Raw genomic sequence first — 24,910 nt, forward strand, 5'->3', positions numbered from 1 at the left:
ATGCGTGCACTATATTTATTGGAGAGAAGACATAATACAAGTGGCATGTAACAATGTCACACATAATGGGTGCATTGCACGGTTCCGGGGGTGTATTTGGGAGACCTGGTGCAGTGGGTAAGTGTTTTTGTCTGCACTGTTATGTAGAGGGGACAGGTCTGCAGAAAGGTGGTGGAGAGGAGGACGGGGGCAGGGGGGGGGGGGGGGGGGGGCTGTCATCATCATTTGCCATAAGCAGAGATTGTCTTCCACGGAGCAATGGGCAGGGGTGCTGCAAATATTCCATTGCTTCATATACTGTCGATGGATAGATAGATAGATAGATAGATAGATAGATAGATAGATAGATAGATAGATAGATAGATAGATAGATAGATAGATAAATAAATTTATAATTATATATATATATATTATATATATGCACTGGAGTCTACTTTAACAAACTGCTGTAGAGCTGGATGAGATTATAGCGGCCTGATCTTGTCTATTAATCTCTGCTGTTAACCAACCCCCTGTAATTCTATCTTCTGCTCTCAGCCAAATTCACTGAAGTTCCCAAAGATGTGACAATAAGGGAGGGAGATGACATAGAGATGCCTTGTGCTTTCCGTGCCAGCGGATCTACATCTTTCTCTTTGGAAATCCAGTGGTGGTACCTTAAAGAGGCAACCAGAGAAACAGCACTGGAATTAGCTCTCAGTGCCCCCGGGAGCAGGAACAAGGTAAATGACCACTCTGCCTCTCTACTCATCCCTACCCTATGTACAGTAAGAGCACAGACACCTGATAGACATCTCCCCTACATCGCTGGGACCACTCATGGTCACCGCCATCCACAGCCAATGGGAACGGGACTCAGATTGGGCAGTGAGTCATCAGCCCCAGGGAGCTAGCCCAAAGGCTACCATGTAGGGGTAAGGTGGCATCACACCGACGCTGAACCCCAAAATGGAAGGAGGCTGAGGTTCCCCCTCTTCCCATCACAATCCAGTTCTAAATATGAGCCCATTGCAGCCGAGCCCCCGGGCAGCCTCCCAGTCCTGTAATTAGTTATTTACATAGAGGTAAATAGATATTGACAGGCAGCATTATTGAGGTAAATGTATGCTAGGAGAGGCAGCGCCGTGGGCTGGACGGTTCTCCCTCCTCAGCTGGCAAAACCCATCGCAGCACTGTTTGCTATTTTGGAGACAGAAGTCAATTGACCCCTTTTTAATACAGGGACAGTATTCTGCTACTGCAATAATTCAAGTTTATATGATTTGGCCCACGCTCTCGCAGGAGGCTCATCCGTCCGCAGTTAATTCACCATGCAAGCTACTGCAGATTATAAATCTATATACCTATATACCTCTACACACGCACGCACAATTATATACAAATATTTATGTCTGTGGTAATCAAAGTCTAGATGGTGCAAGCTATATATATATATATACATATATATAGAGATATATATAGAGATAGATATAGATACACACACACACACATATATATATATATATATATATACACACACACATATATATATATATATATATATATATATATGTGCACCATCCAAAGTGACTGCCTGAGAAATTAGAGAATTATTAACTATGGAATATGTTCCCTACAGATCCCTCTTCTAATGTACGTTTATATTCATTTCTGTCACCTAATTACGAATCTTCTCTCCCCAACCCTTAGCTTTCTGACAGACGATCTCTCCCACCCCTCTCCCTCTCTCTTTCTCCCTCTCTCTCTCCTGTCTCTCTCTCTCTCTCTCTCTCTTTCTCCCTCTCTCTCTCTTTTTTTTTCTGTGTCTCTCTTATTTCTGTCTCTTTCTCTCATACTTTTATCTCTCCATATATTCTTCCGCCCACCTATTGCCAGGTTTCTATCTCGTTCCCTCCATCTCTCTGTGTTTATTACCTGTATTTCCTTTGTCTCTTCCCCCAATCATCCAGAACAGTCTCTCTCAGACACAATATCTCTGCCCATCATACAAAATCAGATCTTATATGGTTACTACTCCCTGAGTATTTACTGTTCAGTCTGTCTCCCTATTTCATGCACACACACCCCTCGCCCTCTCTCTCTCCCCACGTTTACCTAAATTCCCACCCAAATCTATGTGCTCTCCCCTCGACCTCCTTTTCTTTCTCTCTCTTCCTCATTCCCCGATCCCAATGTTTTCTCTCTCTCTCTCTCTCTCTCTCTCTCTCTCTCTTTTTTCTCTCTCTTTCTCTCTCTCTCCATCTTTTCCTCCCTCTCTTCGTCTTTCTCTTTCATTTCCTTTAGATTGTAAGCTCCTGTGAGCATGTCTCTTTCAGCACTGAGTGTGTAGGTATATCACATACCACACAGACCTCTGTTTGTACAGCACGACGGACTATGTTATATATTCTCTATGTTATATAGGCTCTATATACATGAATTATAGCAATAAGCTGTCTCACACAACCTCTGGTACACAGTATTAGAGTACAGTATTTTTGGTACACAGTATTTTGGTATTTCTGGTACACATTATTGGAGTACAGTATTTTTGGTACACAGTATTTAGGTATTTTTGGTACACAGTATTAGAGTACAGTATTTTAGGTAAACAGTATTGGAGTACAGTATTTTTGGTACACAGTATTTTGGTATTTTTGGTACACAGTATTAGAGTACAGTATTTTTGGTAAACAGTATTGGAGTACAGTATTTTTGGTACCCAGTATTTTGGTATTTTTGGTACACAGTATTGGGGTACAGTATTTTTGGTACACAGTATTTTGGTATTTTTGGTACACAGTATTGGAGCACAGTATTTTTGGTGCACAGTATTGGAGTACAGTATTTTTGGTAAAGAGTATTGGAGTACAGTATTTTTAGTACACAGTATTTTGGTATTTTTGGTACACAGTATTTTTGGTACACAGTATTTTGGTATTTTTGGTACACAGTATTGGAGCACAGTATTTTTGGTGCACAGTATTGGAGTACAGTATTTTTGGTACACAGTATTGGAGTACAGTATTTTTAGTACACAGTATTTTGGTATTTTTGGTACACAGTATTGGAGTACACTATTTTTGGCACACAGTTTTGGAGTACAGTATTGTTGGTACACAGTATTGGAGTACAGTATTTTTGGTACTCAGTATTTTGGTATTTTTGGTACACAGTATTGGAGTACAGTATTTTTGGTACACAGTATTGGAATACAGTATTTTTGGTACACAGTATTGGAGTACAGTATTTTTGGTAAACAGTATTGGAGTACAGTATTTTTGGTACACAGTATTGGAGTACAGTATTTTTGGTACACAGTATTGGAATACAGTATTTTTGGGGCACAGTACACAGTATTGGAGTACACTATTTTTGGCACACAGTTTTGGAGTACAGTATTGTTGGTACACAGTATTGGAGTACAGTATTTTTGGTACTCAGTATTTTGGTATTTTTGGTACACAGTATTGGAGTACAGTATTTTTGGTACACAGTATTGGAATACAGTATTTTTGGTACACAGTATTGGAGTACAGTATTTTTGGTAAACAGTATTGGAGTACAGTATATTTGGTACACAGTATTGGAGTACAGTATTTTTGGTACACAGTATTGGAGCACAGTATTTTTGGTACACAGTATTGGAGTACAGTATTTTTGGTGCACAGTATTGGAGTACAGTATTTTTGGTACACAGTATTGGAGTACAGTATTTTTGGTACACAGTATTGGAGCACAGTATTTTTGGTACACAGTATTGGAGTACAGTATTTTTGGTGCACAGTATTGGAGTACAGTATTTTTGGTACACAGTATTTTTGGTACACAGTATTGGAATACAGTATTTTTGGTGCACAGTATTGGAGTACAGTATTTTTGGTACACAGTATTGGTGCACAGTATTTTTGGTGCACAGTATTGGAGTACAGTATTTTTGGTACACAGTATTGGAGTACAGTATTTTTGGTACACAGTATTGGAGTACAGTATTTTTGGTACACAGTATTGGAGTACAGTAATTTTGGTACACAGTATTTTGTGATCTCAGTCTTTGTTCTCTCCCCCGGTGCTGGCTGCTACTATTAGTGATGTGAGGGTAGAGATGCTATAACACACATAGAGAAGTGACTGTATTCTCTAGCGACTGTTTGTGCTTAATAGTTACGCTTTAGACCACAGGCTGATACGACGACTGCTTGTTTACTATGTGGAAGTGCTACTCCGAAATGCATCTGTGTCCCGCTACTTATTCCTGCGACTTGTATGTGTAAACAGCGTCCCAGCAGACATGCGCCCTGGAGGGGGGGGGGCTGCGCTCTCACATTATGGTGCTCAGTATTATTATGATAAGTCAGCCCCTATATACATATACAGCATTCCCAGCCATCCTACAGGGGCTTCATGCATAATGATTCCCAATAGAAGAACCGTACAACAACAAATGCATAATGAACGCAGTATTTACCAATGGCCTCATTCATTTTCTGTTGCTTTGCAGGTCATCGTGAATAAAGATGGGACCAAAATCAGTGTAAGTGGAATATTTCTGCGCTATGTTTGCATTTAGCGGGGATCGCAATGGGCTCGCTTTACCATTTTATGCAATCATTGCATCACTGCAAAAGACAGGTCACTCAGTGGGTTAAAGAGACCTTTGACCTCTTGGGCACCTGGGGCACTTTATTTAGAACAATGCTTGGCTGCAAAGAGACGGAAGCTCCAGTTTGTTCACAGGGAGACAGAATTCAATGCAGAAGGGTTTAAATGCCGCCTTGGGCTGCTCAAAGTCATTTTATCCCTGTAATAAATGTGGCGTTTGGCAGAAAATAACAGCCTCTAAGAGCAGCGGAAGACCGGATATTTTAAGGGTGCTCTAGACGAGTCCTCCAATATCGCCCTCGCCTCTCGCTAATGTCACCTAAAAATTCCAAGCCAATTGTATTTCTTTCTAGATTTAAACAGGCTGGCAGGGACTTGTTGCTGGGATTGCGCTGCAGAGCCGGGGGGCGTTTTTCGAGGCGATCTCTGTGTAATATGCAGTCGATGTGCTCGCAGCAATGGACGAAGAGGCGATAAAACACCAGATTTGACCATAAATCTCTCAGGAGATTTCCCTCATGTGTGAAATGAGAGATCTCTCAGCTCGCTGGAATTCTTCTGACGGCGGACGGAAAATAAGATGAGGCGAGGAATAGAAAGAAAGGGAGATAAGTTCATATTAGTCAGAGCATTGTACGAGCGTTATGAGGGGATTTGGCGCAGCCGCCTAGAACGCCAGTGATCTTTTTAATGCTTTGTCCTTTGACTTGCGGATCGATGGTAAATGAGTTGAGCTTGAGTTAGGGATATTTGAGCAGGAAATCCATCTAGCTGTAGGACTGTAATAAAGGACATTGACAAGTCCTTTATGCCTGGGCAGCTTAATCCACAAGCGGGCCACAGGTAGCAGCGGGAAACACTTAGAACATGACTTAGATTAAAAACTAGATCAAGCCGCTTCCATTGTCATCCGGAATACACAGTGTCAGGTTCCTTATTTATCTGAGAGAAATCAATGAACCAATATCACAGATGGAGTTTAGGGACGGCAAAGCTACAGCGCGGCGTCACTTAATACATCACGTGACGGTGCAGCGAAGCAGTGCGGCCGCCATTTTAACTGCTGGCAGTTGTCTTGCTTTAGGAGACACATGAGGCTGACCGTGTGGCCACCCAGACTCCAGGTGCCCGAGGAAACTGCCCCTACTGCCTAATCCTTGTCAGGGCCACTTGCATAGGACTAAAGGGGAGATGCATCAAGTCTTGGAAAGCGATTAAGGGGTCTATTCATGAAGCAGTGAAAAGTGTGGAGAAGTGAGATGGTGGAGAAGTTGCCCATGGCAACCAATCACCTCCTCTGTATAATTTTATAATATGTAAATTATAAATGTTACATCAATGCTGATTGGTCGCCGTGGGCAACTTCTCCACTGGCTCACTTCTCCACACTTTTCACTGCTTCATAAATAGACCCCAAAGTGAGGAAGTTGCCCAAAGCGACCAATCAGATTGTATCTGCCATTTGAAAGACTGTAGGGTCTATTCATGAAGCAGTGATAAAAGTGTGCAGAAGTGAGCCAGTGGAGAAATTGCCCGTGGCAACCAATCAGCTGCTACGTATAATTTTATAGAATGCATTTTATAAATGTTACCTCAACACTGATTGGTTGCCATGGGCAACTTCTCCACTGGCTCACTTCTCCACACTTTTCACTGCTTCATGATTAATACATTTTTATTGATTTGAGCAGCTTCTCCATCTTCTCTCCAAGGCTTGACACATCTCCCCCTAAAGCAGATTTTCCGCTGTCACTCGGGTACAAAGACATTCTACATATAAATGTAAAGCGAGATCACAGAACGAGCACTTATTAGTGTCGTTCATTAAATATGTAGCAGAATATGAGGGAACCTGGGAGAGAGGTGACCTCAGAGCGTGTTTTCCAGTTGAGGACATTAAGATATAATGCCTCTTTCAACAATAATTACATTTACTAAGGCCCCCAGCAAAAAGCTTCCCATTCATACAATCACCATAGCGCTCCTCCCTGCCAGGTATACATTATTAATATGCCTTGTATTTATGCGGAAGGGCATTGAAGGAACAGGTCATGTTAAGAATAAAATGCAGGTGTTATTTGCACCTGCCGGGGGCTCAGGGTGAGTAGGACAGAATTTGCGTTTGAGAAAAGGCGCGTTTTACCAGGCTGGCCGAACTGGTGGCTGACATGCGATGCGGCCGATTGGGCAAGCCAGTCACATGCGCCTCCTTTGCTTCTGTAGGCAGCGGGGAGCAAATGCGCCAGGGTTGCGGCAGGAGGCGGGGCTTCACAGGAGCGCATGGAAAGTGAAAGTCGAAGACACAGATACAGTAGTTAAGGTTTATTTTTAAGCAGACATTAATACACATACCAGTTGCCTTGCCCCTTTATAGGATAACTTGGAAAAATGCTTAATTACTGTGAACCGATCGCTAACATCACTGTATCTGTGCAAACAGATAACGGCGCCAGCATTACCATAATATTACCATAAGTGGGAGGGATTCAGATGCATTCAGCCAATCAGAATTGTCCACTAATCATTATCATTGTAGTCTACATCAGGGGTTCAGCATCTGCACGTGATCTATCTCCAAACAGGTGCATATGTACCAGCCACCACGCCCTGTAATAATGCCGCACCTACTTGCCTCCTCCCCATCACCGTTCTGGCCCCTTTGTCACGAGTAGGCTAAGGGCGAAATGCGTCTCTACCTGCGTGGCTAAAAAAGACAAGAATGTTTGTTGCGCATGCTCAGTTGAAAAAGATGCATTTGCCTCAAATTTTGCCTGAGCCCCACTGCGGACAACTCATAATGTCGGCCATTAATTAGATGCCTCCGTCGACTGAAATGGGCAGGTTACATTAGAATATGTCTCACTTAATGGCTGCTTCCTCTCACACTTTAACAAAATGGAGTCCTGTGTAATCCAGGGCCACGTGTGTTGTTTTGTAAAAAAAAAACAACATATTTTATGCAACATGTTTCCTGAATAAATACAAAAATCTTTACAGGGACACAATACAGAGAAGACCAAAAGAAATGATCAATTTGTGCGCTAGTTGTAATTTGTTTTGTCACAGCGGAGTGAATACAACACGTGTGGTATTGAGCCATCTGGTTTTATACAGGCCCACGAATAGGAGTGGACATTTGATTTATAAAGGCCATTAACTAGAAGTGGGCAAGCGGTGCTACCACCCAGGGTACAGGGCCTGGAGGGCCCCACCCCTCCCCCCTGGCTCCTGCATGTGGCTTGCAGGGTGACTGGAACGGCAACATGCAACCTATAGAGCCACCGAGCCTCTTCCCCGGTGCCTGCAGACCCACCCTCTCATCATAATGTCACATGTTCAGCTGGCGGGGCCACAACCGTGTGTATTATAGCTCTGCAAGGCCCTAGGCTGGGGCACGAAGAGCCCCCCAGAGGGTATTCAGTGGTAGAGGCCTATTTTAGGGGGTGTAGCCACCCACCAGAGAGGGTGTGACCACCAACAACAGTCACTTGGCTAACCAATAGGCAAATTATTGTGTTGTTTCTATTGAAATGAACCAATCCCATGTTTATCAGGGGTCCTGCTCCACCAAGTAACTGCCCCTCTGGAGTAACAATGTACAGCGCATGGATCCTGACCCCTAGAGGATGAGTCGGGTAGTGTGGCCCACAAGGTATTTCCCCTGCACTCCGGTGGGCCGGTCCAACCCTGTGGCTATTAGATGAAAGGCCTGTATAATGTGACTGACACTTGCTATAGGAAGGTGGGGTACTCAGTAAACTTAGGAGGACATGTACTAAGCAGTGATAAGAGTGGAGAAGTGAGCCAGTGGAGAAGTTGCCCGTGGCAACCAATCAGCGTTGATGCAACATTTTGGTTGCCATGGGAAATGTCTCCACTGGCTCACCTCTCCACTTTTATCACTGCTTAGTAAATGTCCCCCCATAATTCTTTGATGCGTGAGGGGAAAGTAGGAGGACGTCACTTCCTACAAGTGGCCACAACAGGAGTAATGCAAACTGTGACCCCGTATATACCAAGCGCCCGCTGATATGTCATTACTTTATGATGAAATGTACTGTTTTACCTTATTACTGAGATTAAGGGGAACCTGCGGCCATTTTGAAGGCTCGGGGGTCACCCATGCGGCCCCTGAAGTGTATAAGGCTGCCTATGACTAGTTGTGCGTACAGTTGTGTGTGATTGTCGTATTGCAATGCTGACATGTTTATCGGGAGGAATCCCAGTCACCTAATGTGCTCTGTGCTGTGCATGTTGCAGACTGTCCGGGTGCAAGGCAATGACATCTCCCACCGGCTGAGGCTCTCCAATGTCAGGAAGCAGGACGAGGGGGTGTACGAGTGCCGGGTGTCCGATTATGGAGACGATGAGACTCAGGAACACAAAGCCCAGGCGATGCTACGGGTCATTTCTCGCTTCTCCCCACCCGACATGCAGGCGGCCGAGGCTGTATCCCACATCCAGAGCAGTGGGCCCCGCAGGAATAACCCCGGAAACAGAGCCACCCCAGAGCCTGGAAATAAGCGCCCCATCCCTCCAGGACAAAGCCTGGCTGCATCTCCAGCCACTGCAGCGTCCTCCTCCGCTTCCCCGGCCCCTGGAAAAGCAGCCATCCTGCGACAACAGCACGGTTCTGGTGAGTCATTCCCTGTGCGGCGCTGACATCTAGTGGACGGTACCGGTTACTGTGAGGAAATGTATCAAACCTTCCACAGAGGACAACGCATCAGCTCCTAGCTATCATTTATCTAGCACATTCTATAAAATGACAACTTATAGGCACTTCGTGGTTGCTACGGGCAACAACTATAAGGGCTGATACATCTCCCCACATTGCCACGCAATGCTTGCCAGTCCAACTGACATATGTAATTGAGCTATACTGGTTGCATTATTATACTGTTTAGATGTATTATTGGATATTTTATTACGTAACAAGGGGGGTAATTCAGACCTGATCTAGCAGCAAATTTGTTAGTAATTGGGCAAACCATGGGGGTCATTCCGAGTTGATCGCTAGCTGTTTTTGGTCGCTGCGCAGCGATCAAGCAAAAAAAGGCACTTCTGCGCATGCGGCGCAATGCGCACACGCGACGTACTTTCACAACAGCCGATGCAGTTTCACACAAGGTCTGGCGACGCTTTTCAATCGCACTGCTGGCCGCAGAGTGATTGACAGGAAGTGGGTGTTTCTGGGAGGTAATTGACCATTTTCGGGGGAGTGTGTGAAAAAAACGCAGGCGTGTCAGGAAAAACGCAGGTGTGCCAGGAAAAACGCAGGCGTGGCTGGCCGAACGCAGGGCGTGTTCGTGACGTCAAAACAGGAACTAAACAGTCTGAAGTGATCGCAAGCGCTGAGTAGGTCTGGAGCTGCTCAGAAACTGCACAATCTTTTTTGTAGCCGCTCTGCGATCCTTTCATTCGCACTTCTGCTAAGCTAAGATACACTCCCAGAGGGAGGTGGCATAGCGTTTGCACGGCTGCTAAAAACAGCTAGCGAGCGAACAACTCGGAATGAGGGCCCATGGCCCTCATTCCGAGTTGATCGCACCAAGCAACTTTACTGCTGCTGGTGCGATCAACTAATCTCCGCCTATGGGGGAGTGTATTTTAGCATAGCAGGGCTGCAAACGCTTGTGCAGCCCCGCTATGCTAAAAAAGTTTCACACAAAATAAGACCAGGGCAGCAGTTACTCACCCAATGCGACGGATCCAGCGATGAAGGTCCCGGTCCTGACGTCAGACATCTGTCCTCCGTTCGCCTGGACACGCCTGCGTTCTTCTTACCACTCCCCGAAAACGGCTGAAAATGGTGAGTATCCGCCCCGGAACGCCCCCCGCCTGTCCATCTTCTTGTGATTGCCGCTGCGATCACATTTGGCGGCGTCGTTGCCCGGCGACGATCATTGCCAGGCAACGTCGTGCGTGCACAATGCGTCCGCCACGCATGCGCATTTCTGTCCCGTTCGCACCGCAGAGAAAAAACGTACGAACGGTTCGGAATGACCCCCCATGTGCACTGCATGGAGGGGCAGATGTAACATGTGCAGAGAGAGTTAGATTTGGGTGGGTTATTTTGTTTCTGCGCAGGGTAAATACTGGCTGCTTTATTTTTGTACTGCAAGTTAGATTGAGGCAGTACAGATGGTGTAGTGGTTAGCATTACTGCCTCACAGCACTGAGGTCATGGGTTCCATTCCCACCATGGCCCTAACTGTGTGGAGTTTGTATAATCTCCCCGTACTTGCGTTGGTTTCCTCCGGGTACTCCGGTTTCCTCTCACAATCCAAAAATATACTGGTAGGTTAATTGGCTCCCTATAAATTAACCCTAGCATGAATTTATGTGGTAGGGAATATAGAGTGTAAGCTCCACTGGGGCAGTGAATGGCCAAATATTCTCTGTAAAGCGCTGCGGAATATGTGTGCGCTATATAAATAACTGATAATAAATAAATAATAGATTTCTGTTTGAACACAACCCACCCAGATCGAACTCTCTCTGCACATGTTACATCTGCCCCCCCCCCCCCTGCAGTGCGCATGGTTTTGCCCAATTGCTAACAAATTTGCTGCTGCAATCAGGTCTGAATTACCCCCAAGAACAAGATGAGTGTTTGACTTAGAGATGAGCGCCTGAAATTTTTCGGGTTTTGTGTTTTGGTTTTGGGTTCGGTTCCGCGGCCGTGTTTTGGGTTCGAACGCGTTTTGGCAAAACCTCACCGAATTTTTTTTGTCGGATTCGGGTGTGTTTTGGATTCGGGTGTTTTTTTCAAAAAACACTAAAAAACAGCTTAAATCATAGAATTTGGGGGTCATTTTGATCCCAAAGTATTATTAACCTCAAAAACCATAATTTACACTCATTTTCAGTCTATTCTGAATACCTCACACCTCACAATATTATTTTTAGTCCTAAAATTTGCACCGAGGTCGCTGTGTGAGTAAGATAAGCGACCCTAGTGGCCGACACAAACACCGGGCCCATCTAGGAGTGGCACTGCAGTGTCACGCAGGATGTCCCTTCCAAAAAACCCTCCCCAAACAGCACATGACGCAAAGAAAAAAAGAGGCGCAATGAGGTAGCTGTGTGAGTAAGATTAGCGACCCTAGTGGCCGACACAAACACCGGGCCCATCTAGGAGTGTCACTGCAGTGTCACGCAGGATGGCCCTTCCAAAAAACCCTCCCCAAACAGCACATGACGCAAAGAAAAAAAGAGGCGCAATGAGGTAGCTGTGTGAGTAAGATTAGCGACCCTAGTGGCCGACACAAACACCGGGCCCATCTAGGAGTGGCACTGCAGTGTCACGCAGGATGGCCCTTCCAAAAAACCCTCCCCAAACAGCACATGACGCAAAGAAAAAAAGAGGCGCAATGAGGTAGCTGTGTGAGTAAGATTAGCGACCCTAGTGGCCGACACAAACACCGGGCCCATCTAGGAGTGGCACTGCAGTGTCACGCAGGATGGCCCTTCCAAAAAACCCTCCCCAAACAGCACATGACGCAAAGAAAAAAAGAGGCGCAATGAGGTAGCTGTGTGAGTAAGATTAGCGACCCTAGTGGCCGACACAAACACCGGGCCCATCTAGGAGTGGCACTGCAGTGTCACGCAGGATGTCCCTTCCAAAAAACCCTCCCCAAACAGCACATGACGCAAAGAAAAAAAGAGGCTTTTTACTGATATTTGGTGTTTTGGATTTGACATGCTCTGTACTATGACATTGGGCATCGGCCTTGGCAGACGACGTTGCTGGCATTTCATCGTCTCGGCCATGACTAGTGGCAGCAGCTTCAGCACGAGGTGGAAGTGGATCTTGATCTTTCCCTAATTTTGGAACCTCAACATTTTTGTTCTCCATATTTTAATAGGCACAACTAAAAGGCACCTCAGGTAAACAATGGAGATGGATTGGATACTAGTATACAATTATGGACGGGCTGCCGAGTGCCGACACAGAGGTAGCCACAGCCGTGAACTACCGCACTGTACTGTGTCTGCTGCTAATATATAGACTGGTTGATAAAGAGATAGTATACTCGTAACTAGTATGTATGTATAAAGAAAGAAAAAAAAACCACGGTTAGGTGGTATATACAATTATGGACGGGCTGCCGAGTGCCGACACAGAGGTAGCCACAGCCGTGAACTACCGCACTGTACTGTGTCTGCTGCTAATATATAGACTGGTTGATAAAGAGATAGTATACTCGTAACTAGTATGTATGTATAAAGAAAGAAAAAAAAACCACGGTTAGGTGGTATATACAATTATGGACGGGCTGCCGAGTGCCGACACAGAGGTAGCCACAGCCGTGAACTACCGCACTGTACTGTGTCTGCTGCTAATATATAGACTGGTTGATAAAGAGATAGTATACTCGTAACTAGTATGTATGTATAAAGAAAGAAAAAAAAACCACGGTTAGGTGGTATATACAATTATGGACGGGCTGCCGAGTGCCGACACAGAGGTAGCCACAGCCGTGAACTACCGCACTGTACTGTGTCTGCTGCTAATATATAGACTGGTTGATAAAGAGATAGTATACTCGTAACTAGTATGTATGTATAAAGAAAGAAAAAAAAACCACGGTTAGGTGGTATATACAATTATGGACGGGCTGCCGAGTGCCGACACAGAGGTAGCCACAGCCGTGAACTACCGCACTGTACTGTGTCTGCTGCTAATATAGACTGGTTGATAAAGAGATAGTATACTACTAATATTATATATACTGGTGGTCAGGTCACTGGTCACTAGTCACACTGGCAGTGGCACTCCTGCAGCAAAAGTGTGCACTGTTTAATTTTAATATAATATTATGTACTCCTGGCTCCTGCTATAACCTATAACTGGCACTGCAGTAGTGCTCCCCAGTCTCCCCCACAATTATAAGCTGTGTGAGCTGAGCAGTCAGACAGATATATATAATATTATATATAGATAATAGATGATGCAGCACACTGGCCTGAGCCTGAGCAGTGCACACAGATATGGTATGTGACTGACTGAGTCACTGTGTGTATCGCTTTTTTCAGGCAGAGAACGGATATATTAAATAAACTGCACTGTGTGTCCTGGTGGTCACTCACTATATAATATATTATGTACTCCTGGCTCCTGCTATAACCTATAACTGGCACTGCAGTAGTGCTCCCCAGTCTCCCCCACAATTATAAGCTGTGTGAGCTGAGCAGTCAGACAGATATATAATATATATAGATGATGCAGCACACTGGCCTGAGCCTGAGCAGTGCACACAGATATGGTATGTGACTGACTGAGTCACTGTGTGTATCGCTTTTTTCAGGCAGAGAACGGATATATTAAATAAACTGCACTGTGTGTCTGGTGGTCACTCACTATATAATATATTATGTACTCCTGGCTCCTGCTATAACCTATAACTGGCACTGCAGTAGTGCTCCCCAGTCTCCCCCACAATTATAAGCTGTGTGAGCTGAGCAGTCAGACAGATATATATAATATTATATATAGATAATAGATGATGCAGCACACTGGCCTGAGCCTGAGCAGTGCACACAGATATGGTATGTGACTGAGTCACTGTGTGCTGTGTATCGCTTTTTTCAGGCAGAGAACGGATTATAAAGTAAACTGCACTGTCCTCACTAGTAAACTCTCTCCACTCAGTCTCTACACTTCTACAGTAACAGTACTCCTCCTAGTCAGCTCCAGTAAATCTCTCTCAGTCTCTTATAATCTAAATGGAGAGGACGCCAGCCACGTCCTCTCCCTATCAATCTCAATGCACGTGTGAAAATGGCGGCGACGCGCGGCTCCTTATATAGAATCCGAGTCTCGCGATAGAATCCGAGCCTCGCGAGAATCCGACAGCGTCATGATGACGTTCGGGCGCGCTCGGGTTAACCGAGCAAGGCGGGAAGATCCGAGTCGCTCGGACCCGTGAAAAAAAACATGAAGTTCTGGCGGGTTCGGATTCAGAGAAACCGAACCCGCTCATCTCTAGTGTTTGTAGCCATTTATTGTAAGCTGGTGGTTGTTATTGGGGCCAATATTGGAAATAAGAAGATACTGTTTATGTATAAGATTGTCAGCTGTTGGTTTAAACGCTACTTATGTTATTATTTGTGTTAGTAGTAGTTATAATAATATAATAACTACTAATAATAATATTATCGATGCTGCTGCTGTAATTATTATTAATATATACCTTATGGGAACTGTAAACATTTTTTCTATGTATATATGTATTTATTTATTGATTTTTATTCATTATGCGCAGGTCATTATAAGACGATTGGCGCAATAGTGTTATAATTTACCTAGTGATTTATAGTAGGAAAATTAACGTACTGTGAAGTTGTTTTACTGTAGTTGTAGCGACAGATTACAGTTGACATGTCTGAATTCCGCCCGAGAAGGTGGTCCGATCTCTCACCCACCCCCTTACTCACTACATGGGACTTGTCAGGCTGCCAGGACCACTGATAGGTAGAGATGAGCGGGTTCGGTTTCTCTGAATCCGAACCCGCCAGAACTTCATGTTTTTTTTCACGGGTCCGAGCGACTCGGATCTTCCCGCCTTGCTCGGTTAACCCGAGCGCGCCCGAACGTCATCATGACGCTGTCGGATTCTCGCGAGGCTCGGATTCTATCGCGAGACTCGGATTCTATATAAGGAGCCGCGCGTCGCCGCCATTTTCACACGTGCATTGAGATTGATAGGGAGAGGACGTGGCTGGCGTCCTCTCCGTTTAGAATAGATTAGAGAGACACTTGATTTACTAATTTTGGGGAGCATTAGGAGTACTCAGTACAGTGCAGAGTTTTGCTGATAGTGACCACCAGTTTTATTTATAATCCGTTCTCTGCCTGAAAAAAGCGATACACAGCACACAGTGACTCAGTCACATACCATATCTGTGTGCACTGCTCAGGCTCAGGCCAGTGTGCTGCATCATCTATTATCTATATATAATATTATATATATCTGTCTGACTGCTCAGCTCACACAGCTTATAATTGTGGGGGAGACTGGGGAGCACTACTGCAGTGCCAGTTATAGGTTATAGCAGGAGCCAGGAGTACATAATATATTATATAGTGAGTGACCACCAGACACACAGTGCAGTTTATTTAATATATCCGTTCTCTGCCTGAAAAAAGCGATACACACAGTGACTCAGTCAGTCACATACCATATCTGTGTGCACTGCTCAGGCTCAGGCCAGTGTGCTGCATCATCTATTATCTATATATAATATTATATATATCTGTCTGACTGCTCAGCTCACACAGCTTATAATTGTGGGGGAGACTGGGGAGCACTACTGCAGTGCCAGTTATAGGTTATAGCAGGAGCCAGGAGTACATAATATATTATATAGTGAGTGACCACCAGACACACAGTGCAGTTTATTTAATATATCCGTTCTCTGCCTGAAAAAAGCGATACACACAGTGACTCAGTCAGTCACATACCATATCTGTGTGCACTGCTCAGGCTCAGGCCAGTGTGCTGCATCATCTATATATATTATATATCTGTCTGACTGCTCAGCTCACACAGCTTATAATTGTGGGGAGACTGGGGAGCACTACTGCAGTGCCAGTTATAGGTTATAGCAGGAGCCAGGAGTACATAATATTATAGTAAAATTAAACAGTGCACACTTTTGCTGCAGGAGTGCCACTGCCAGTGTGACTAGTGACCAGTGACCTGACCACCAGTATATATAATATTAGTAGTATACTATCTCTTTATCAACCAGTCTATATTAGCAGCAGACACAGTACAGTGCGGTAGTTCACGGCTGTGGCTACCTCTGTGTCGGCACTCGGCAGCCCGTCCATAATTGTATATACCACCTAACCGTGGTTTTTTTTTCTTTCTTTATACATACATACTAGTTACGAGTATACTATCTCTTTATCAACCAGTCTATATTAGCAGCAGACACAGTACAGTGCGGTAGTTCACGGCTGTGGCTACCTCTGTGTCGGCACTCGGCAGCCCGTCCATAATTGTATATACCACCTAACCGTGGTTTTTTTTTCTTTCTTTATACATACATACTAGTTACGAGTATACTATCTCTTTATCAACCAGTCTATATATTAGCAGCAGACACAGTACAGTGCGGTAGTTCACGGCTGTGGCTACCTCTGTGTCGGCACTCGGCAGCCCGTCCATAATTGTATATACCACCTAACCGTGGTTTTTTTTCTTTCTTTATACATACATACTAGTTACGAGTATACTATCTCTTTATCAACCAGTCTATATATTAGCAGCAGACACAGTACAGTGCGGTAGTTCACGGCTGTGGCTACCTCTGTGTCGGCACTCGGCAGCCCGTCCATAATTGTATATACCACCTAACCGTGGTTTTTTTTTCTTTCTTTATACATACATACTAGTTACGAGTATACTATCTCTTTATCAACCAGTCTATATATTAGCAGCAGACACAGTACAGTGCGGTAGTTCACGGCTGTGGCTACCTCTGTGTCGGCACTCGGCAGCCCGTCCATAATTGTATATACCACCTAACCGTGTTTTTTTTTTCTTTCTTTATACATACATACTAGTTACGAGTATACTATCTCTTTATCAACCAGTCTATATTAGCAGCAGACACAGTACAGTGCGGTAGTTCACGGCTGTGGCTACCTCTGTGTCGGCACTCGGCAGCCCGTCCATAATTGTATATACCACCTAACCGTGGTTTTTTTTTTTTTCTTTATACATACATACTAGTTACGAGTATACTATCTCTTTATCAACCAGTCTATATATTAGCAGCAGACACAGTACAGTGCGGTAGTTCACGGCTGTGGCTACCTCTGTGTCGGCACTCGGCAGCCCGTCCATAATTGTATATACCACCTAACCGTGGTTTTTTTTTCTTTCTTTATACATACATACTAGTTACCAGTATACTATCTCTTTAACAACCAGTCTATATATTAGCAGCAGACACAGTACAGTGCGGTAGTTCACGGCTGTGGCTACCTCTGTGTCGGCACTCGGCAGCCCGTCCATAATTGTATATACCACCTAACCGTGGTTTTTTTTTCTTTCTTTATACATACATACTAGTTACGAGTATACTATCTCTTTATCAACCAGTCTATATTAGCAGCAGACACAGTACAGTGCGGTAGTTCACGGCTGTGGCTACCTCTGTGTCGGCACTCGGCAGCCCGTCCATAATTGTATACTAGTATCCAATCCATCCATCTCCATTGTTTACCTGAGGTGCCTTTTAGTTGTGCCTATTAAAATATGGAGAACAAAAATGTTGAGGTTCCAAAATTAGGGAAAGATCAAGATCCACTTCCACCTCGTGCTGAAGCTGCTGCCACTAGTCATGGCCGAGACGATGAAATGCCAGCAACGTCGTCTGCCAAGGCCGATGCCCAATGTCATAGTACAGAGCATGTCAAATCCAAAACACCAAATATCAGTAAAAAAAGGACTCCAAAACCTAAAATAAAATTGTCGGAGGAGAAGCGTAAACTTGCCAATATGCCATTTACCACACGGAGTGGCAAGGAACGGCTGAGGCCCTGGCCTATGTTCATGGCTAGTGGTTCAGCTTCACATGAGGATGGAAGCACTCAGCCTCTCGCTAGAAAAATGAAAAGACTCAAGCTGGCAAAAGCAGCACAGCAAAGAACTGTGCATTCTTCGAAATCCCAAATCCACAAGGAGAGTCCAATTGTGTCGGTTGCGATGCCTGACCTTCCCAACACTGGACGTGAAGAGCATGCGCCTTCCACCATTTGCACGCCCCCTGCAAGTGCTGGAAGGAGCACCCGCAGTCCAGTTCCTGATAGTCAGATTGAAGATGTCAGTGTTGAAGTACACCAGGATGAGGAGGATATGGGTGTTGCTGGCGCTGGGGAGGAAATTGACCAGGAGGATTCTGATGGTGAGGTGGTTTGTTTAAGTCAGGCACCCGGGGAGACACCTGTTGTCCGTGGGAGGAATATGGCCGTTGACATGCCAGGTGAAAATACCAAAAAAATCAGCTCTTCGGTGTGGAGGTATTTCACCAGAAATGCGGACAACAGGTGTCAAGCCGTGTGTTCCCTTTGTCAAGCTGTAATAAGTAGGGGTAAGGACGTTAACCACCTCGGAACATCCTCCCTTATACGTCACCTGCAGCGCATTCATAATAAGTCAGTGACAAGTTCAAAAACTTTGGGTGACAGCGGAAGCAGTCCACTGACCAGTAAATCCCTTCCTCTTGTAACCAAGCTCACGCAAACCACCCCACCAACTCCCTCAGTGTCAATTTCCTCCTTCCCCAGGAATGCCAATAGTCCTGCAGGCCATGTCACTGGCAATTCTGACGAGTCCTCTCCTGCCTGGGATTCCTCCGATGCATCCTTGCGTGTAACGCCTACTGCTGCTGGCGCTGCTGTTGTTGCCGCTGGGAGTCGATGGTCATCCCAGAGGGTAAGTCGTAAGCCCACTTGAACTACTTCCAGTAAGCAATTGACTGTTCAACAGTCCTTTGCGAGGAAGATGAAATATCACAGCAGTCATCCTACTGCAAAGCGGATAACTGAGTCCTTGACAACTATGTTGGTGTTAGACGTGCGTCCGGTATCCGCCGTTAGTTCACAGGGAACTAGACAATTTATTGAGGCAGTGTGCCCCCGTTACCAAATACCATCTAGGTTCCACTTCTCTAGGCAGGCGATACCGAGAATGTACACGGACGTCAGAAAAAGACTCACCAGTGTCCTAAAAAATGCAGTTGTACCCAATGTCCACTTAACCACGGACATGTGGACAAGTGGAGCAGGGCAGGGTCAGGACTATATGACTGTGACAGCCCACTGGGTAGATGTATGGACTCCCGCCGCAAGAACAGCAGCGGCGGCACCAGTAGCAGCATCTCGCAAACGCCAACTCTTTCCTAGGCAGGCTACGCTTTGTATCACCGCTTTCCAGAATACGCACACAGCTGAAAACCTCTTACGGCAACTGAGGAAGATCATCGCGGAATGGCTTACCCCAATTGGACTCTCCTGTGGATTTGTGGCATCGGACAACGCCAGCAATATTGTGTGTGCATTAAATATGGGCAAATTCCAGCACGTCCCATGTTTTGCACATACCTTGAATTTGGTGGTGCAGAATTTTTTAAAAAACGACAGGGGTGTGCAAGAGATGCTGTCGGTGGCCAGAAAAATTGCGGGACACTTTCGGCGTACAGGCACCACGTACAGAAGACTGGAGCACCACCAAAAACTACTGAACCTGCCCTGCCATCATCTGAAGCAAGAAGTGGTAACGAGGTGGAATTCAACCCTCTATATGCTTCAGAGGTTGGAGGAGCAGCAAAAGGCCATTCAAGCCTATACAATTGAGCACGATATAGTAGGTGGAATGCACCTGTCTCAAGTGCAGTGGAGAATGATTTCAACGTTGTGCAAGGTTCTGATGCCCTTTGAACTTGCCACACGTGAAGTCAGTTCAGACACTGCCAGCCTGAGTCAGGTCATTCCCCTCATCAGGCTTTTGCAGAAGAAGCTGGAGGCATTGAAGAAGGAGCTAAAAGGGAGCGATTCCGCTAGGCATGTGGGACTTGTGGATGCAGCCCTTAATTCGCTTAACAAGGATTCACGGGTGGTCAATCTGTTGAAATCAGAGCACTACATTTTGGCCACCGTGCTCGATCCTAGATTTAAAGCCTACCTTGGATCTCTCTTTCCGGCAGACACAGGTCTGCTGGGGTTGAAAGACCTGCTGGTGACAAAATTGTCAAGTCAAGCGGAACGCGACCTGTCAACATCTCCTCCTTCACATTCTCCCGCAACTGGGGGTGCGAGGAAAAGGCTCAGAATTCCGAGCCCACCCGCTGGCGGTGATGCAGGGCAGTCTGGAGCGACTGCTGATGCTGACATCTGGTCCGGACTGAAGGACCTGACAACGATTACGGACATGTCGTCTACTGTCACTGCATATGATTCTCTCAACATTGATAGAATGGTGGAGGATTATATGATTGACCGCATCCAAGTAGGCACGTCACACAGTCCGTACTTATACTGGCAGGAAAAAGAGGCAATTTGGAGGCCCTTGCACAAACTGGCTTTATTCTACCTAAGTTGCCCTCCCACAAGTGTGTACTCCGAAAGAGTGTTTAGTGCCGCCGCTCACCTTGTCAGCAATCGGCGTACGAGGTTACATCCAGAAAATGTGGAGAAGATGATGTTCATTAAAATGAATTATAATCAATTCCTCCGCGGAGACATTGACCAGCAGCAATTGCCTCCACAAAGTACACAGGGAGCTGAGATGGTGGATTCCAGTGGGGACGAATTAATAATCTGTGAGGAGGGGGATGTACACGGTGATATATCGGAGGGTGATGATGAGGTGGACATCTTGCCTCTGTAGAGCCAGTTTGTGCAAGGAGAGATTAATTGCTTCTTTTTTGGGGGGGGTCCAAACCAACCCGTCATATCAGTCACAGTCGTGTGGCAGACCCTGTCACTGAAATGATGGGTTGGTTAAAGTGTGCATGTCCTGTTTTGTTTATACAACATAAGGGTGGGTGGGAGGGCCCAAGGACAATTCCATCTTGCACCTCTTTTTTCTTTTCTTTTTCTTTGCATCATGTGCTGATTGGGGAGGGTTTTTTGGAAGGGACATCCTGCGTGACACTGCAGTGCCACTCCTAGATGGGCCCGGTGTTTGTGTCGGCCACTAGGGTCGCTAATCTTACTCACACAGTCAGCTACCTCATTGCGCCTCTTTTTTTCTTTGCGTCATGTGCTGTTTGGGGAGGGTTTTTTGGAAGGGACATCCTGCGTGACACTGCAGTGCCACTCCTAGATGGGCCCGGTGTTTGTGTCGGCCACTAGGGTCGCTAATCTTACTCACACAGCTACCTCATTGCGCCTCTTTTTTTCTTTGCGTCATGTGCTGTTTGGGGAGGGTTTTTTGGAAGGGACATCCTGCGTGACACTGCAGTGCCACTCCTAGATGGGCCCGGTGTTTGTGTCGGCCACTAGGGTCGCTTATCTTACTCACACAGCGACCTCGGTGCAAATTTTAGGACTAAAAATAATATTGTGAGGTGTGAGGTATTCAGAATAGACTGAAAATGAGTGTAAATTATGGTTTTTGAGGTTAATAATACTTTGGGATCAAAATGACCCCCAAATTCTATGATTTAAGCTGTTTTTTAGTGTTTTTTGAAAAAAACACCCGAATCCAAAACACACCCGAATCCGACAAAAAAAATTCGGTGAGGTTTTGCCAAAACGCGTTCGAACCCAAAACACGGCCGCGGAACCGAACCCAAAACCAAAACACAAAACCCGAAAAATTTCAGGCGCTCATCTCTACTGATAGGTTCTCCTGTTGTTGCGTCCTGCAGAACGACTGCTCGTGTCGCTGTGTGACTATAGATCCCTTTATGCCAGAGAGAGCTGCATACAGTATATTACTTAATGCCTGAATAGTGTAAAGCAGGCATGTCCAAACTGCGGCCCTCCAGCTGTTGTGAAACTACACATCCCAGCATGCCCTGACACAGCTTTAGCATTCTCTGACAGCAAAACTGTGTCAGGGCATGCTGGGATATGTAGTTTCACAACAGCTGGAGGGCCGCAGTTTGGACATGCATGGTGTAAGGTGTGCAACGGATGTGGCGAGTATTAACCCTTTACACACAGAATCCCGACAACAGAGAACATTCTCCTGGCATAGACCAGGATGTACTAAAGGGAAAATGTGACCAAAAGCTTTGGCATCATTTCCCATATGTACTAGGCCCTGGACGCTGGAGCTTCGGTGCGGGGGTTGACACCTGTTTTTCCTGGGGTTACCCTATAGAAGCCTGTGGACCCGGGTTATTTCAGGGACTTCTGTCTGCTGACGCTTGGAGGTTACATCACACTACCCTGTAAATATGACATGGGCCGGTACACGCATGTCACCCGGATACACTGCCTCGTTACATGGGTCCTAACCTACTCGCTACCCAGGTTACATTGCCGGCTCAGTTGACACTATGTAAAAGGGGTAATAGTGAGAACAGAGCTGCATGTGACAGGGGCAGTGACATGATGTGAGGGGGGGGAATGGAAGCAGCAGGAAGCCACAGACTGAGCGTTATATAGTGGGAGGAGCAGGGTCCCCTAGCAGCACAGAGTATATCAGGAGATGAGTGATGTGTCAGTGAGGACAGGGCTGCATGTGACAGGGGCAGTGACATGATGTGAGGAGGGGAATGGAGGCAGCAGGAAGCCACAGACTGAGAGTTATATAGTGGGAGGAGCAGGGTCCCCAGCAGCACAGAGTGTATCAGGAGATGAGTGATGTGTCAGTGAGGACAGGGCTGCATGTGACAGGGGCAGTGAAATGATGTGAGGAGGGGAATGGAGGCAGCAGGAAGCCACAGACTGCGCGTTATATAGTGGGAGGAGCAGGGGCCCCAGCAGCACAGAGTATATCAGGAGATGAGTGATGTGTCAGTGAGGACAGGGCTGCGTGTGACAGGGGCAGTGACATGATGTGAGGAGGGGAATGGAGGCAGCAGGAAGCCACAGACTGAGAGATATATAGTGGGAGGAGCAGGGTCCCCAGCAGCACAGAGTATATCAGGAGATGAGTGATGTGTCAGTGAGGACAGGGCTGCATGTGACAGGGGCAGTGACATGATGTGAGGGGGGGAATGGAAGCAGCAGGAAGCCACAGACTGAGCGTTATATAGTGGGAGGAGCAGGGTCCCCTAGCAGCACAGAGTATATCAGGAGATGAGTGATGTGTCAGTGAGGACAGGGCTGCATGTGACAGGGGCAGTGACATGATGTGAGGAGGGGAATGGAGGCAGCAGGAAGCCACAGACTGAGAGTTATATAGTGGGAGGAGCAGGGTCCCCAGCAGCACAGAGTGTATCAGGAGATGAGTGATGTGTCAGTGAGGACAGGGCTGCATGTGACAGGGGCAGTGAAATGATGTGAGGAGGGGAATGGAGGCAGCAGGAAGCCACAGACTGCGAGTTATATAGTGGGAGGAGCAGGGGCCCCAGCAGCACAGAGTATATCAGGAGATGAGTGATGTGTCAGTGAGGACAGGGCTGCGTGTGACAGGGGCAGTGACATGATGTGAGGAGGGGAATGGAGGCAGCAGGAAGCCACAGACTGAGAGATATATAGTGGGAGGAGCAGGGTCCCCAGCAGCACAGAGTATATCAGGAGATGAATGATGTGTCAGTGAGGACAGGGCTGCATGTGACAGGGTCAGTGACATGATGTGAGGAGGGGAATGGAGACATCAGGAATCCACAGACTGAGAGTTATATAGTGGGAGGAGCAGGGTCCCCAGCAGCACAGAGTATATCAGGAGATGAGTGATGTGTCAGTGAGGACAGGGCTGCATGTGACAGGGGCAGTGACATGATGTAAGGAGGGGAATGGAGGCAGCAGGAAGCCACAGACTGCGAGTTATATAGTGGGAGGAGCAGGGTCCCCAGCAGCACAGAGTATATCAGGAGATGAGTGATGTGTCAGTAAGGACAAGGCTGCATGTGACAGGGGCAGTGACATGATGTGAGGAGGGGAATGGAGGCAGCAGGAAGCCACAGACTGCGAGTTATATAGTGGGAGGAGCAGGGTCCCCAGCAGCACAGAGTATATCAGGAGATGAGTGATGTGTCAGTGAGGACAGGGCTGCATGTGACATGGGCAGTGACATAATGTGAGGAGGGGAATGGAGGCAGCAGGAAGCCACAGACTGAGAGTTATATAGTGGGAGGAGCAGGGTCCCCAGCAGCACAGAGTATATCAGGAGATGAGTGATGTGTCAGTGAGGACAGGGCTGCATGTGACAGGAGCAGTGACATGATGTGAGGAGGGGAATGGAAGCAGCAGGAAGCCACAGACTGCGAGTTATATAGTGGGAGGAGCAGGGTCCCCAGCAGCACAGAGTATGTCAGGAGATGAGTGATGTGTCAGTGAGGACAAGGCTGCATGTGACAGGGGCAGTGACATGATGTGAGGAGGGGAATGGAGGCAGCAGGAAGCCACAGACTGCGAGTTATATAGTGGGAGGAGCAGGGTCCCCAGCAGCACAGAGTATATCAGGAGATGAGTGATGTGTCAGTGAGGACAGGGCTGCATGTGACAGGGGCAGTGACATGATGTGAGGAGGGGAATGGAAGCAGCAGGAAGCCACAGACTGCGAGTTATATAGTGGGAGGAGCAGGGTCCCCAGCAGCACAGAGTATATCAGGAGATGAGTGATGTGTCAGTGAGGACAGGGCTGCATGTGACAGGGGCAGTGACATGATGTGAGGAGGGGAATGGAGG

At 46.4% G+C, this 24,910-nt stretch overlaps 1 protein-coding gene across 2 annotated transcripts in view; it reads left to right on the forward strand.

Moving 5' to 3' along the window:
* The window catches only part of VSTM2B (V-set and transmembrane domain containing 2B), a 106,664-nt gene that overhangs the window by 2,439 nt on the left and 79,315 nt on the right, over nt 1-24,910 (forward strand). For both annotated transcript variants that reach the window (XM_063946030.1, XM_063946029.1), the window contains 3 exons: nt 538-722; nt 4,481-4,513; nt 8,842-9,217. In XM_063946030.1, coding sequence (XP_063802100.1) covers nt 538-722; nt 4,481-4,513; nt 8,842-9,217 — 594 coding nt within the window. The remainder of the gene's footprint in view (nt 1-537; nt 723-4,480; nt 4,514-8,841; nt 9,218-24,910) is intronic.

Source organism: Pseudophryne corroboree, chromosome 11, assembly GCF_028390025.1.
Source record: "Pseudophryne corroboree isolate aPseCor3 chromosome 11, aPseCor3.hap2, whole genome shotgun sequence".
NCBI classification, from domain to species: Eukaryota; Metazoa; Chordata; class Amphibia; order Anura; family Myobatrachidae; genus Pseudophryne; species Pseudophryne corroboree.